At 36.3% G+C, this 15,343-nt stretch overlaps 1 protein-coding gene and 1 long non-coding RNA gene across 6 annotated transcripts in view; one reads left to right on the forward strand and one right to left on the reverse strand.

Moving 5' to 3' along the window:
- RNF13 (ring finger protein 13) overlaps positions 1 to 12,321 on the forward strand; it is a 151,121-nt gene extending 138,800 nt beyond the window's left edge. For all 5 annotated transcript variants that reach the window (XM_081827631.1, XM_081827626.1, XM_081827635.1 and 2 more), the window contains 2 exons: positions 10,511 to 10,591; positions 10,870 to 12,321. In XM_081827631.1, coding sequence (XP_081683757.1) covers positions 10,511 to 10,591; positions 10,870 to 11,234 — 446 coding nt within the window. In that variant the 3' untranslated portion in view covers positions 11,235 to 12,321. The remainder of the gene's footprint in view (positions 1 to 10,510; positions 10,592 to 10,869) is intronic.
- LOC145722953 (uncharacterized) lies at positions 1,004 to 15,337 on the reverse strand. Its single transcript, XR_014147528.1, has 2 exons — positions 13,462 to 15,337; positions 1,004 to 2,648 (listed from the first exon to the last, which is right to left on the reverse strand). It is a non-coding gene; the product is annotated as an uncharacterized LOC145722953 (long non-coding RNA).
- Positions 15,338 to 15,343: the final 6 nt, after the last annotated feature.

Here is a 15,343-nt window from a genome sequence, read left to right on the forward strand (position 1 = left end):
AAAATGTCTAGCTACTTGTACTTAGATTTATGTGATTAGGTCTTCTGATGAGCAGTTGAAGGTAGAGATCAAGATTTCCTGGGAATAACTGGGGTATAGTTACTCATACAGTCCTTCAATAAATATTTACTCAGTACTTTTACTATGTGCCAGGCACTGTTCTAGGTGCTAGGAAAACTGCAATAAATTTAAAAAAACAAACAAAAAACCCCTGCCTTTGTGGACCTTAGTGGGGGCAAATGGACAAATAAGATGTAAAGTCACATAGCAGTTAAGTGCAATAAAGAAAAACAAATGATGAGTGACAGGAAAAGGGATGGAATACTATTTTAGAAAAGACAGGAAAGACTTCTCTGAGAAGGACACTTTGAACAGAGAATAAACTGGGGGGGAGGGGTGAAAGGAGAGAATATAGAGGGCAGAGGCCTTGAGGCAGCGGTGTTTGATATACTCAGGGAACAGGAAAGAGGATGTGGCCAGGATGGTAGGGATATAGAGGGAGAGTGGTTAGAGAGGAGATCAGAGATAGATGGGGACCCAGATCATGCCATGGCAAGGACTTGTGATTTTATTGTATGATGCTGTAACTTGGGTAGCTTTTGAGCATAAGAATGACATGCTCAAGGGGCGCCTGGGTGGCTCAGTCGTTAAGCATCTGCCTTCGGCTCAGGTCATGATCTCAGGGTCCTGGGATCGAGCCCCGCATCGGGCTCCCTGCTCTGCGGGAAGCCTGCTTCTCCCTCTCCCACTCCCCCTGCTTGTGTTCCCTCTCTCGCTGTGTCTCTGTCAAATAAATAAAATCTCTAAAAAAAAAAAAAAAAAGAAAGAATGACATGCTCAAATTACTGTGGAAAAGGATCCCTCATGCTGGTGAATGGAGAATAGACTAGGGCTTGACAGTGAAGCAGGGAGAGTCCATGTGGTATGTTCCAGGGTGAGAGGTAGATGCTTCCTTGAATGAACAAAGGCTTTGTGGTATCTGTTATTCAGCATATATTTATTGGGAGCCCACTCTATACCAGCCACTATACCAAACACTAGGGATATGATGGTGAGTAAAAGACACAGTTCATCTCTCCATAAGGCTAAGAATCTGTAGCCAATGCTAGTTGATATTTGTTGTGTTCAACAATTCAAGGGAAAACTGGTCTGATTTTACTCTCAAGAAGAAAATCAGAAAAGGGACTGTTTCTCAGTTTCTTAAAAGAAACACTTTACATATGGCCACAAAGCAGTAATATAATGATGTTCTAAGTTGGGTAGGAGTTACTGTTGTGACTATGGTTTCTGAGAAATCAGTACATTTCCTGAGTTACCTAAAGGTGGTGAAGTATCTTATTATTTCATGTTCAGAAATAGAGATCCCAAGGTCTGCATTTAGCTCTGAGGTGGACTGAAGGGGATTGAGAGGGTTGGTTTGTATCTTAGTACTGTTGACCTTTATCACTTGCCTGTAGCTGTGATTACTACAGAGAACCATGCCTTCAGTCCACTAACTTCTAACTGAAGAAGTCAGTGTAATATCTACCAAATGAGTTAACTGGGATTAAACTGGATTGGGATGGGCATTATACCAAATAAAAATCTGGTAATTTTCCATTTTAGATCTTGTGAGCATGTATCACACCTATTATATAAGAAAAAAAAAAGGCAAACCATGTACTTTGCATGCATGATCTCATTTAGTTCTCAGAGCAGCACAATTAAGAAAAGTACTATCGTGACCATTTATAGATAAAGAAAATGAGACTCAGATTAAGTAGATTACCTGAGAGTGCATAACTGGGTGAACATAAGTGTCAGGGCTGCAATACAAATTCTTGACTTCAAACACTGTACTTGTAAATACTACTGTTTAGTCACTACCATTTCAAAATAAATTGCCTCCGGGCTTTAATTCTTCCCATTCCTCTTTTCTTGTCCTCTCTCTACCCCCACCTGCATTTACCCTTCTCCTCAATTTACTATGTCAAAGAGAAAGAATGTATTTGAGATAAAATTTCCTAAAGTTTCAGGTCTCCTGAAATAATGAGAATACTAATTTTATCATATTCTACCTTAACAAGGTAAATTACCTATTTATATTTCTGCTTTTGTAACTGGTCTTGTCCTTTGCTCACATTTCTATTGGGATCTTAGTGTTTTCTTATCATTTACATGCATTTAGAAGAAAATTTTATGTATGATTTTTTTACAGTCACTTTTGCTGCATTGAGAGTTGTAATTAAATACTAGCCCAATCTAGTCAACAGGCAGAAGTATCTAGAGGTAATTCTGCTACATGCAAAAATAATGTAGGCCCAGTGCTTCTTACACTTTATACCCCAAGGGTACCTGAGGCTGCTCAAGTTTTTTATTTCTTTTATATGAGGGGGGAAAAAAATAATTACTACTACTACAAACCCTTCTCAGATGCTAAAAAATAGCAACATTCTAGAAGTTTAATTAAAGGTCAGATCTTTCTTATGTATTCTGATGATGAAATGATAGTGCATGCACAATAAGGAAACAAGTGACTGCACTGTCATTTGTTAGATGACAACACACTGTCACTGTGTTAGAACACTCAAGTATTTAAGGACATATAAATTTGAATTTGTTGAAGTTGGCTCTGGAAGGGTGTTGTAACATCCTGATTTCCTAGTGGCCTGAAAAGAAATAATGAAAAAAGAGTAACAAAACCTTTTTAGTAGTTAAAGTAGTTAACTACTGGGCGCCTGGGTGGCTCAGATGGTTAAGCGTCTGCCTTCGGCTCAGGTCATGATCCCAGGGTCCTGGGATCGAGTCCCGCATCGGGCTCTCTGCTCCTTGGGAGCCTGCTTCTCCCTCTCTCTCTCTCTGTCTCTCATGAATAAATAAAAAAATAAAATCTTTAAAAAAAAAAAAAAATAGTTAACTACTTTAAAGTAGTTAAAGTACCAAAGTATTTTAAGTACATGAGGTCTGGCACAATATTTGTCATTATAAAATCCCTTTAACTTTGCTTTTTTAACTTCAGGATAATGACATCTTTTAATCCACTTGCTCCTCTATCCAGAAAGATCTTGGGTGTAACTGTCTTACCTGCATAATGCGATCAGGTTAGAACCAATAAAGACTAACACAGGGAAACCTTAGGTTTAAAAAGAAAATCAAAGTGGAATTTGGCCAATGCTTGGATTCGGATTTTAAGCTTGTTATATGGATTTATTTATGGCCTCTAAGGCAGTCACTTTTTATTCTTATTCTCAATTAGTGAACTAATTCATGAACACATTTCCAAAAACAAAGTTGCCAATATATTGCTCTTTCCTTCAGTGGAGTCATTTGTTTCCTTATTGTGCATGCACTATCATTTCATCATCAGAATACATAAGAAAGATCTGACCTTTAATTAAACTTCTAGAATGTTGCTATTTTTTAGCATCTGAGAAGGGTTTGTAAAAATAAGAAACCATGGGAGAGTGAAATAAACCATCTTTGTTCCTTCTCCATATGTGGCAATCTGAAGGAAATAAATGCTCTGGCTTATGAACTGGAAACATTTTAATTTCTAATAAGTGGCAGTTTAAGAGTATTTCTTAACCTCTTATCCTTTCTACATTGTGAATTAAACGGGATTATTTAAATGTGAAATTCTAAGTAGATGTGCTAGAAGACAATACAGACATAATGGTTAAAAGACCATGGATGGGCTCTGGAGTCGGACAGACCTAGGTTGGAATTCTGGATCCCCATTTATTGGCTGTGTGACTTGTGCAAATATGCACATTTGTTGGAACACCTTAACAAATGGCAGCATTATACAAAAATTAAAAAAAAACCTTACATAAAAATCATAAATAAAATATTAGTGTCAGTAAAATAGTCATTAAACATTTCTTTTATAGATGAAAAAAGTTGATTGCCAAAATCGTGAAGCAGCTAAAAAATATGTAACTTTATAAATATTATACTTGAAGTTTCTTTCCAATAACCCTAAGTTTGAGTTAGTTGTTTTATTTTAAAATGTTTTGGTTATCATGAGATTTGACATCTAAAGGAAAAAAAAAGAGGCCTATTTGTTACGCATATTCTAGTGTATGCTAATGGTTTTGACAACGTATGCATATATGTTAGAAAAAAAATCCCAATTGTTGCAATTTTCTCATGGTTGTAAACACTGTTAGATGATTGAAGACATGTAGAACACTTCTGTGGGTACTCACCATTCCAGTGAGTCACAGCATCAAACCATGAAAGTCTTGAGAGAACTCTCATAGGCTTTAGAATGTAGTAGAAACATTAATTTTAGGGCAAGTTACAGTATTTTGGAAATTCTTGCCAACAAAAAGAATTTGGCATTTGGAAGTTTTCCATAGGCCTAGTCTATAGTCAGACCCACAGAAACCAGCAGAAAACAGGTCAACACTCACATGGTTTACAGTGCTCTGGGGACACGAGCACCTTAAATCTTCCTATTGTATTGATCTTCACTTGGCAGCTCTTTCCGAAGTGTTTGTGCTGATTAATACTTAAGTGATTTAAATACTGACTTAGTAATTTCTAGCACATATAAAATAATAGCATTTTTAGTTGTTTTCTTGCTTCTGAAGCAGCCAACTTCCTTTTAGAGCTCTTCATTACTCATTATGGCCCTCAAAAATAGCTCTTTGATTGAAGTTTCCTGAGTCATTCGGTTAATGTATTTCTCCAAGTCTGTAATCATACAGACTGGTTACTACACACCATGTTTCTTAGCAGATGAAAAATCCTGTTTTCACTTCACATTCCTTAAGCATTTAAGGCAGTCTCTGTGGGAGCTGTCTCCCCTGCAGTATGCTAAGGAGCCAGAGCCCGGAGTTATAAATGGGGGTGGGGGGGATGGGTTTCATATTTGAAATTTAAATTACCAGGTACTTTTATTTATTTTATAGCTTAATCGTTGAGATTTTCCAAGATAGGTCTAAAAAGCAGAAGATACGATTTCAGAGATTGGAAAAAAGCAACAGCACATTTAAAGCAGATGTAAAAGTGGAGCAAAACTTTTTATAGTTTCTTTCTTTACTGTTATCAACGGAGATATGCTTAATTTTTATAACTACATTTAACTATCTTTAATGTAACCTTAAAAGTAAATATTCCTTTGCCCAGGGGTTAAAAATAATCAAAGAATTCTAAAGCAAATCCAGCTTTAAAAATATTCTATCCCTGTTGTCTTTTGTTCAGAATTCCTGGAAACTGGTATGGAGGAGGGGAGAAGAGAAGATAAAATTAGTTTATTTGCTAGAAAGAGCTGTCATTGTTTTCTTGACTGGTGAAGTAGGGAATAAGTGGCAAAGTATTTTCTCTACAAGAACAGTAATTTTTGCTTTGAAGTTCATGAATCCAATGCTACATCTTCCCTGGGTAAATTCTTTAAAAATGTTTTTGTTATTATCTCTCATGAAACCTGTGTTTAGTTAGCCCTGTATGTTCACGCTTGTATCTTTTACTTTGAGGAAACCTATTCTAGTTGACTTTAAGCCCTTGACTACCTTGTTATTAAATTGAACAATTAAGTTCTGCATCAATTTGTATGCGCTATGGCTGGATTCTCTCAAATTAGTTCATTTTTTTTAGTCATCTCTAGAAATGGTGATTCCTCTTTCTATACCTAATGTTACATCCAAATGTTTTTATTATAACATGGCTAAATGCAGGTCAGGTCTCCACTTAACTTTTGCGTTAGTTTGTTCAAGACTGAAAGGCCATTGTAGTTGAAACGTGTGAAGGGGGGGTGAGACTGGTGTGAGAGAAGATAGGAGGGAGATGAGGGTCAGATATGCAGTTTTACGAAAGTCATGGTAAGAAGCTCAGGTGATTCTAGGTGAGATAGGGAACCATCTAAATGAGACTGATATGGTGTGTTAAAAAAAAGAAAAAATCACCCTGGCCGTTAGGGAGAACTACATGAGGCAAGAACAGACTGTAGACTAGAGGCTCTTATAGTAATCCAGGCTATCAGACCAGGGTAATTGAAGAAATGAGAAGGGGACAGATTCTGGATATGTTTTACAGATAAAGTTTACAGGACTTGGTGATAGATTGAACGTAGGCCCTAAGGGAAGCGACATTAAGGGCAAGCCCAGGCCCAATCAGCTGTTCGTGCCACTGCAGTGACGGCCTTAGGTCTGTGTGATTCCTATTCTGTGCCTTTGCTGTACCCAGGGTTTAGGAGAGAAACTAAGGAAGAACAGGTTCAGAGAGGAAAAATCAAAGTTCTGTCCACTCATATAACATTCCCAGATTGATGGGACTTTTAAAAGTGCATTCATGAAATTTTTCTAAAAGATTATTCAAATGACCATGCCAGAAGCATTCTAGACAGAAGCGTTTCCATGCTGTTTCAAGTAACAGACCTAAATCTCACCCTCCCTCCTGTAACTTAACACGTATCCAAAGTCGTTGCTTGACAAAGCCTGGACAGGTTTTATATCAGGGTTTCTCAACTTCTGCACTGTTGACATTTTAGATGGGGTAATTCTTTGAGGGGCTGTCTAGAGCATTGTAGGATGTTTAGCAGCATCCCTGGCCTACTAGATGCCAACAGCACCATCTCCCAGTTGTGGAAACCAAAACTGTCTCCAGGTATCACCAGATGTCCCTGGGAGGCAAAATCCTTCCCAATTAAGAACCACTGGTTTATACTAAGCAAAACTTTCTAGCATGGTGCTGACAGTAACAAAACAAATGTTTATTTCCATTTATAAACCCTTTTATGCTACCAGAACCAATGCACAGATAGGTTATTTTTAAAAATCTGCTGAAGTTGTAAACCATAAAAATAAATGCCTTGAATTTACCTTTAAGCGCTCAGTAGTTTTTTGATGTTGGGCTATGGTCTTGAGTATGAATCTACTGACTGGATTTCCAAGTTGTCATGGTATGTGATGCATTTCCTACCATTTTTAGTTTTAGGCATTTTTAAATGGGACAAAAATTAGATTCTGCTTTCATTCTTGCTTTTTATTGGTACATAAATTTGTCCACTCTCTTAGATTTCTAAGCTACACTTCATTTAATCTCATTTTGGCTGGAGAGAGTTTGGGGTTGCAACTAGCTTTTATTAAGTGTTCTTTCTTAATACAGTCAACCTAGCTGTCAAATAAAACCAGTCTTTTACACTCACAGTTCAAGGACTGCTGAATATTTAATTAAATTACATAATTACCTATGTAATACAAACAGATTCGGTGACTACTGCCACTGACTGTAAGCATACAGTTCACCTGATGTGACAGAAGCACATGGGGATATTAGGGAGCAGCCTCCTCCCCCAGCCTTCAGTGCACCATGTCGTAAGTCAGCATTCATTTCCAGCCAGTTTTATCAGGTGGCAATTTGCACCAAACACTATGTATTCTACTTGTGTTCCTTCTTTTAATCCACAATCCTAAAATACAGAAATGTTAATGAGAATACTAAAACATGGAGATGTGTCTTGCACCAGGTTACATAGCTAATAAATAAAATGGTCAGGATGAAACCCCCAGCATTCTAACATGTGCTTTACCATTTCATCACAAGTCCAAAGCCCGGGGGTGGGGTGGGGTGGGGGTGGGTGGGAGTAATTCTCTACAGAGCACTAAGTTCCAGTCTAGTCCACGATCACAAACTGTACCTTTGAAACTTGACCCATAAAGAAGATCAGGGACTCTGAAGCATCAAGTCCATACATTTAGGACTAACCCCAATACTACCTGTATTATTAATTTCCTATTGCTCTGGTAACAAATTACTACAAACTTAGTGGCTTAAAACAACACTTATCTTACGGTTCTGTAGGCTAGAAGTCTGACACAGGTCTCACTGGGCTAAAATCAAGATGTCAACAGGGCTGTGTTCTTTTCTGGAGGCTCTAGGGAAGAATCCATTTCCTTGCCTTTTCCAGCTTCTAGAGGCCACCATAATCTTTGGCTTGTGACTTAGCTTCCCCTCCATCTTCAAAGCCAGTTACACTGTATCTCCCTGACCAGTAACCATAGTCACATCCCCCTCTGACTCTGAACTTTTCTGCCTCCCTCTTGTACTTTTAAGTACACGGGGCCCACCTGGATAATGCAGGATAACCTTCCTACTTTAATAAAACGATGCTTAGAGCCTTGGGGGGCACAGCTCTGGATCCCCCGAAAAATGTGTAGCATTTTATAAGGAAATAAATCATGAGGTATTTCACTTTAAATTCTAAATCATTGGTGCCATCTATATAACACACTGAATTAACACAAATTACATTTTAAAAGTCATTTATAAGAGGTATTGGCTAAAAATGGCTATAGGAAATTACTCCTTATTTTGTAATGTCAGTGAGATGGTCAAATAAATGTCAGTACAGTTAATACAAAATCAACAGGTTTGGCACAAATAATTTTTTCAGATACAATGACGGCCTTATAAATATACTTAATACTGTTAGAATTTAACCTCTGGTAGTTTTAATTCTGCAGTTTAGCTTCTGTAATAGATGTTTCCAATGACACTTTTCTCGGTAACTGAATTTCCTTTAGATTTTATGCAATGTGTTATGCACGTTTTGCCCTTGTTCTTTATTTTTAAAAATGATGTATCTGAGGACTCACATTTGGTAGTAAAATACAAGTAGAATATCATACTACTCTTTGCTGAAGATCTAACAAATTCCAACAGGAAAGCAGTATAAAATTATTACTAAAAATCCAATGCTTAAAACTTGTCTTAGTTTGAATTTCTGAGAACAATACCAAGGACGGAGATGCAGGTGATTTCTTTGGGAAATAATCTCAGGAAACAGAGTGAGGGAGTGGGGAGAGAGGGGGAGAATGAAAAATGAAGTGTATCTTACTGAGCTGGTTACTGTGGACAGCTGGTACTGACCTCCTCTGAGAACTATGTGCCTCAGAACTGTCCCTTTGAAGACAACTGGGGCCTTTAACCACCAGATTACCTCCTCTGTTGGCTTCTGTATCTGTGTTTAATGGGCATTTTCACAAAGTCCTAAAATTTAAAAGTTTGATTTGTAGGAGAAATCAGTGACGACTGAATTGTTTATTAAAACTGTCCTCAAAGTCAATGTAAGTGGATCAACTGTATAATTATAATTAGATATATTGGAATCCTTTAGTCTTGAATAGTTTGATACATATGATCAGTCTCACCAAACTCCACACACAGGTTCTAACATAGCAGCTTGTATTTGTTATAGAATGTATTTGATACTCAATACTATAATAACCAAATTCAAAACACTGAACAAAAAATAGTAATTTTCATGAAAGCTTTCTTTTTAGGACTCCTCCTGAATGTGCTATTTTAAATGACTAAAGGATATTAAAGGGATTGTTTGGATAGAACTATCATTCCCTCCTTTATGGGTCATGTTCATCCAGACTAGCCAGACAATGGCTTTATTTCTGACCTGTCTTCCAAGGTTGTTAACCTGTGTGTGGGATAGGCAATGAATTGTCCTTTGTTCCCTGAGATTTTTAAGTTTTTACCTAATATATATTTATTGGAAAACACAAGCAGTCACAGTGGTCACTGCCATTACTGCCTCAACTTAAGCTGCTCTAAGACTGCCACTTCCTTTAAAATTAACTACACTTGAATTCCAAAAAGAGCTATGACTAAACCTTCATGATTTATAAAGGTGGTAAGTTCAACAACAAATTAAAAAGGCAGTATTAATAAACACCACTTAGTGACCATCTTATATGCTTGGCCTGTTGTTCAGTCACAAACCTGTGAGGTAGATAGAATCTTCTTACAGATACAAGAACTGGATGGCAAAGGCTAAGTAACTTGCTAAGCACCACAGAGCTAGTAAATGTTGAAATGGAGATTTGAAGCCTAGTAGGTCTCATTCCAAATGTTTCTCCACTAACATTAAAAAAAACATTTGAGTATGTTCTAATGTTTCCGTTTTTACTTTAAAAATGACCAAGACTTTAAGAAATCTAAACAGTGAAGTTTTGTGGTCTTTGGTATAAAATATTTCAAAACTAGCATTTGAATAGTCATATAAAACATTACTGCAGGGGTACCTGGGTGGCTCAGTTGTTAAGCGTCTGCCTTCGGCTCAGGTCATGATCCCAGGGTCCTGGGATCGAGCCCCGCATCGGGCTCCCTGCTCAGCGGGAAGCCTGCTTCTCCCTCTCCCACTACCCCCTGCTTGTGTTCCTGCTCTCGCTGTCTGTCAAATAAATAAATAAAATCTTAAAAAAAAAAACACCACTGCAGTGATTAATAAAAAACGTTTGCAAAGTTAATCAAGATAAACAATAAACAAATTTGACATTCATTTTTAATTTATTTTAGGTAAAAGGTTAATTATTTAAATTAAAACTTCAGGTTTCTGAACTTAAAAGCAGCTCCCTCATCTGACAGAAAACAAGAAAAAGGTATCATTTACAGATAGATCAATCAAAAGACATTTAAAATAATCGACTGAGGAAGACCTAACTTGAAGAGTTGGAAGATTAAAGATACTTCTCTACATCTTTTAATTAATTTTATTTACTACTGTCTGTCACAGGAGATGAGTATGATGTATGTGCCATTTGTTTGGATGAATATGAAGACGGAGACAAGCTCAGAATCCTTCCTTGTTCCCATGGTATGAATAATTACAGACTGCTTTGGATTTATGTGTAATTTATATGTAGGCTCAATATTAGAGGAGACAAAATAGTCATTAGCATACTATGAGCCAGGTCTTGTAGTAATTAGTGGTGTCATTAAAGGATGGAGGTATATTTATAAAAATTTACAAATTTTTTTGTCCCTACATGATACATATAGAAGAACATGAATAAAAAACATGGTAAGAAACTAAAAATGTAATGTTCTCAACCACAGTATATTATCTAAAAGATGTATATTTTGCTTCAACAGCTTACCACTGCAAGTGTGTAGACCCCTGGCTAACTAAAACCAAAAAAACCTGTCCCGTCTGCAAGCAAAAAGTTGTTCCTTCTCAAGGCGATTCAGACTCTGACACAGACAGTAGTCAAGAAGAAAATGAAGTGTCAGAACATACCCCTTTACTTAGACCTTTGGCTTCTGTCAGCACCCAGTCATTTGGGGCTTTGTCAGAATCCCGCTCACATCAGAACATGACAGAATCTTCAGACTATGAAGATGATGACAATGAAGATACCGACAGTAGTGATGCAGAAAACGAAGTTAATGCACATAGTGTTGTAGTCCAACTGCAGCCTAATGGTGAACGGGATTACAACATAGCAAATACTGTTTGACCTTCAGAGGGTGATTGGGTTATTTCCTAACAAATGTTTATTTAGGTATATAATTTGATTTTTTTGCTCCCTTCAGAGATTCCTGTAGAGATAACTTATTTTTTAGTATTCTACAGTTTAATTAGATTACTGAAACAGGTGTTTTTGATCTGGCATTTATCTGCAGGAGTGTACTTCATTTCACTGATAACTAGTAATAGGCTGGTGCTGTAACTCAAGCATCAAATCAGCTCTTCTTTTGGAATGAAATATAGCCAAAATATTTTTTTAAATTCCTCGGTATAGCTTGCAATTAAGACCAAGATCACAGTATGCAAATGTTTCGTGTTTTACACACAAGGTCAGTGCTGTGGCCACCTAGCATGAGCTAAGCCAACTCCCATTTGCATAAAGTTTACCTAGAGTTGTTGAGTTGGAATATATTTGTTCTGGAATATATTTGTCCCCTAAATTGCCATTACTCATGAGAGGTGACAATTTAGCATTTTTCCTTCTATCAGCACCACAAAGAAACTCAGAGCTTTTTCCTTTCTATTCCCAAGTAGTCTTATCCTTATAGGAATGGTCTGTACTAGTGCAGATTTCATAGGGTTTTTTTTTTTCCCCTCAAAGTTTCAAATACTATATCGTGTTATGTATGAATTTGATTCATCAGCTAAATTAACATGTCTCTGGACTTAACTTACTGAATTTCAGTATCCTTAAGGGTTTTGTGTTATGATCAAAGCAAAAGGAAAATGCTGTATAAAAATACCAAACTTCAGCAACTGTTAATACTCAGATCATATACCTCTTAACAAAGAGCATCTTATGCTAATTAGCCCTGCTAAACTATGTACAGAGGAAATTGTTCAAGTATTGGATTTGAAAATAATTGCTTATGTTTAACAGAACTAATGATGTATTTAAACAATGTATTATGAAGAGTTAAATTATATTATACATCATTGTAACTATGTAGAAAATATAGACTTATGTATAATCAAAATGCTAAGAGTTTTTATATGGCCTTGTATGAAGGGAGTTTGAATGTTAATAAACACATGTTTTCCACTTTAAGAACTGGCAAAACATTTGTTCTGCTGTACTATTACCCAGATTAGCCTCATTTATATGCACATATAGGTATATGTGCTATAAAGGTATAATAGTTAAGGTAATGTAGGTCATGTAAAACCACCACCTTAGAATTTTATACAAGGTAACTAATGCTCACAACCAATTAGGTAATCCCCCAAAAGTTAAAACCGCAGCCAAAATCCCAACAATAATGTACATTGTGGTACCCTGGTGTAATTATGGTACATCCTTACATCAGACTTCTATACAGCCTTGAAAGAATAAAGTTAATATCCAGACAGCGCTATATTAACTGGGAATTTTTAGTCAACAAGAGCATATTAGAGAATAGTTAAGTACATGATGTATAGTCTTCTGTTGTAAAAAGAGAAAAATTTATTTTTAAAAGAAATGTAACACTACTGAGGAAATTTTACTTTCTGAAAAAAAATTTTATAATCCATCAAAAAAAGGTATTTACACTTAGGAAAATAAAAGGTTGAATTCAGTATCCACTGTCTGTTACCAGGTTGTCCCCTCCCCCAACCTCCTTATAAAAATCACACACAGGCCTGAGAAACAGGTCATTAGTTTACTATGGTAGTGAAGCAGACTCTGGAATTGGATGTACTTACACAGCCCTAACCTTTGCAAACCTGGGTGGTCATTTGTACAATATCATTTAACCTAAGGTAGGGTATGAAGACAGAACACTCAGTACCTGCCACATAAATACAAAGTAATAGCTTTTATAATTAAGGTAAATAATTAAACACATCATACCTAAACCCTTTTTTTTTTTTTAAAGGGCAAAGTTAAAGGTCACTATAACATGTATTAAATGTATCTCCTCAGTCCTCAATCTATAAATCAGATCAAGGTCTTGGGTTCCTTTAAATTTAAGTATTAGGAGTTTTTCTGAGGCAAAACTGCCCCCCCCTTTTAAACTCCAAACTGTTACTTTTAGTTGTGTAAAAAAAAAAAAATCCCAACATATATATATATATAAACACTAATATTCAGTTGAAATCTTTTATAATTTCTTCATGGTGTAACTATACAGCTTTTTAAATAGGACATTAAATAAAATTAAAATCTAATTTCCATTAAAAAATACTTTCCTAATTTAAAACCTTTCTGATATGAAAGTAGTCACATGGAAACTTACCCCAGAGATGAATTTATCTTGGTATTTTGCCTTCAGAAATACCTATGTAAAATACATGTATATATTATACACTATGTATTTATACTGTATGCAACATCTGTTCATTACCTCATTATTTAACATTTACTGGTGAGCATTTTCTCATGTTATTCAATGACTATTTATTCTCTGGACATACAGTAATTCATTCAACCCATAATCCTCAAAGTTGAATCTTGTAGTGTTCCAAGTTTAGGTATTTTAAGTAATGTGGTATGATCGCATTCTGGTATGCAAATGTGTTTAGCCCCATTTCCTTAGGTTAAATTGCTAGAACTAAGTATAAAACAGTTACCTACATATGTTTTCATTAAGTGTTTTTTGTGGATAGGGGGCCTATAGCTAGTTTCATTATTTCATTAAATACTAGTGTTATAGTTGCCCTCTACCATCTTCTACTCCCCTATCCACACGCCCAAACACACACTTTTCACTTAGAGGTTCCTTAAGGGCTTCACAAATTCGGTCACTGCCTTCTAATCAGTTACCCTAACAGTTCTTTACAGCTGAAGTGCGAATGTATATTATTACTGTAAAATCTCAAATCATCACAACCCAACCACCAAATTTTCATTTGACCAACCTTTTATTCGTAACTGGGTTCTTAACAGGTCAGGAAGTTGGAAGTTTTTTTTCAATTTCGAAGGTATGTCCAACTACCAAAGTAGCCCCAAATTCCTTATCTTCCATACTTTTACATCCCTGTCTGTACTAATTCAGAACTAATGCCTGACAACACTGGCAAAAAAATTTGTTATGCCCAGTACATTTTAATAAGGTGGAGATTCCCATTCCCTAACCCACTGTTTCTCAAAGGGTAGCATATAGACCACTTAAAGTGAATCAGACTGACCTGCTGATTATTTCTAAAGGGACTTCTGAAGGAGCTTATGGAATCCCATCTTCTAGGGTGAAAATCCAGAGCCCAGAATCTGCATTACAACCAGCTTCCCAGTTTTGCTTAGACCCACCAACTTTTGAGCACTCCTGCTCTAAGCTTCTGCCTCACAGTTCATAAAGAGTATTAAACTAACATTTACTAAACTATTGAATATATCCCAGAGACCTTATGACTTCTGGAATTAAACTTGACTCTTACATAGTCAGAGCTAATAGGTCACTCCAGAGAAACTCCAGGAATATCCCACTTTTCTTACATGCTGCCTAAGGAACATCTTCTCTTATGTGAGAGTCCCAGCTGGTTGACTTCAGCATGCCAATATAGCTTCCAAATCTAAAGTCACACGATAGTTCAACACAGAAGAATCTACAATGCAGAAACCCTTCTTGGTATTGGGCTCCTTATTGCTCACTAGATTTCACAGCTAGAGACCAGCTACAAGAGAAAATAATTTCTAGTGGATAAGTCAGTTCCACTGTTTTCCAGTTTTCCTCTCACAAGCCCAAAGATGAGCCCAAAATGACTTTTAAAAGCCTTTTTAAAAAACAGAAAAAGCCCATTAAAAAGAAATTCCCAGGCACTCATTTTATTTATAATAAATACTACAGGATATGGAATAGGCCATGAGCTCAATTTTAAGATTTTATGCTTGCAACAGAGCCTGGCCTATTCTGTATAGTCCAATGTGTCAAAAATCAACTGTAACAGTAAGACAATTACATAAACAACAGGAGTCTAGAGTATTTGGTTGGAATAAATTTATTTCATCTGTCTGTAAACAAGGTGTTTAATAGTTATGGCATTTTTTTAAATGCATATTAAATCAGATGAGTTAGACTGTATCCCGGATGTAACAAAGTGCAGGGAAAGAAATGGACAAATCAGCAACAAGATTTGTTTTTAAATCTGTACATTATCCACAAGGCCCAAACAATAGAAGCA

This window comes from Leptonychotes weddellii, chromosome 1 (assembly GCF_054177405.1).
Source record: "Leptonychotes weddellii isolate Sample4059 chromosome 1, ASM5417740v2, whole genome shotgun sequence".
NCBI lineage: Eukaryota > Metazoa > Chordata > Mammalia > Carnivora > Phocidae > Leptonychotes > Leptonychotes weddellii.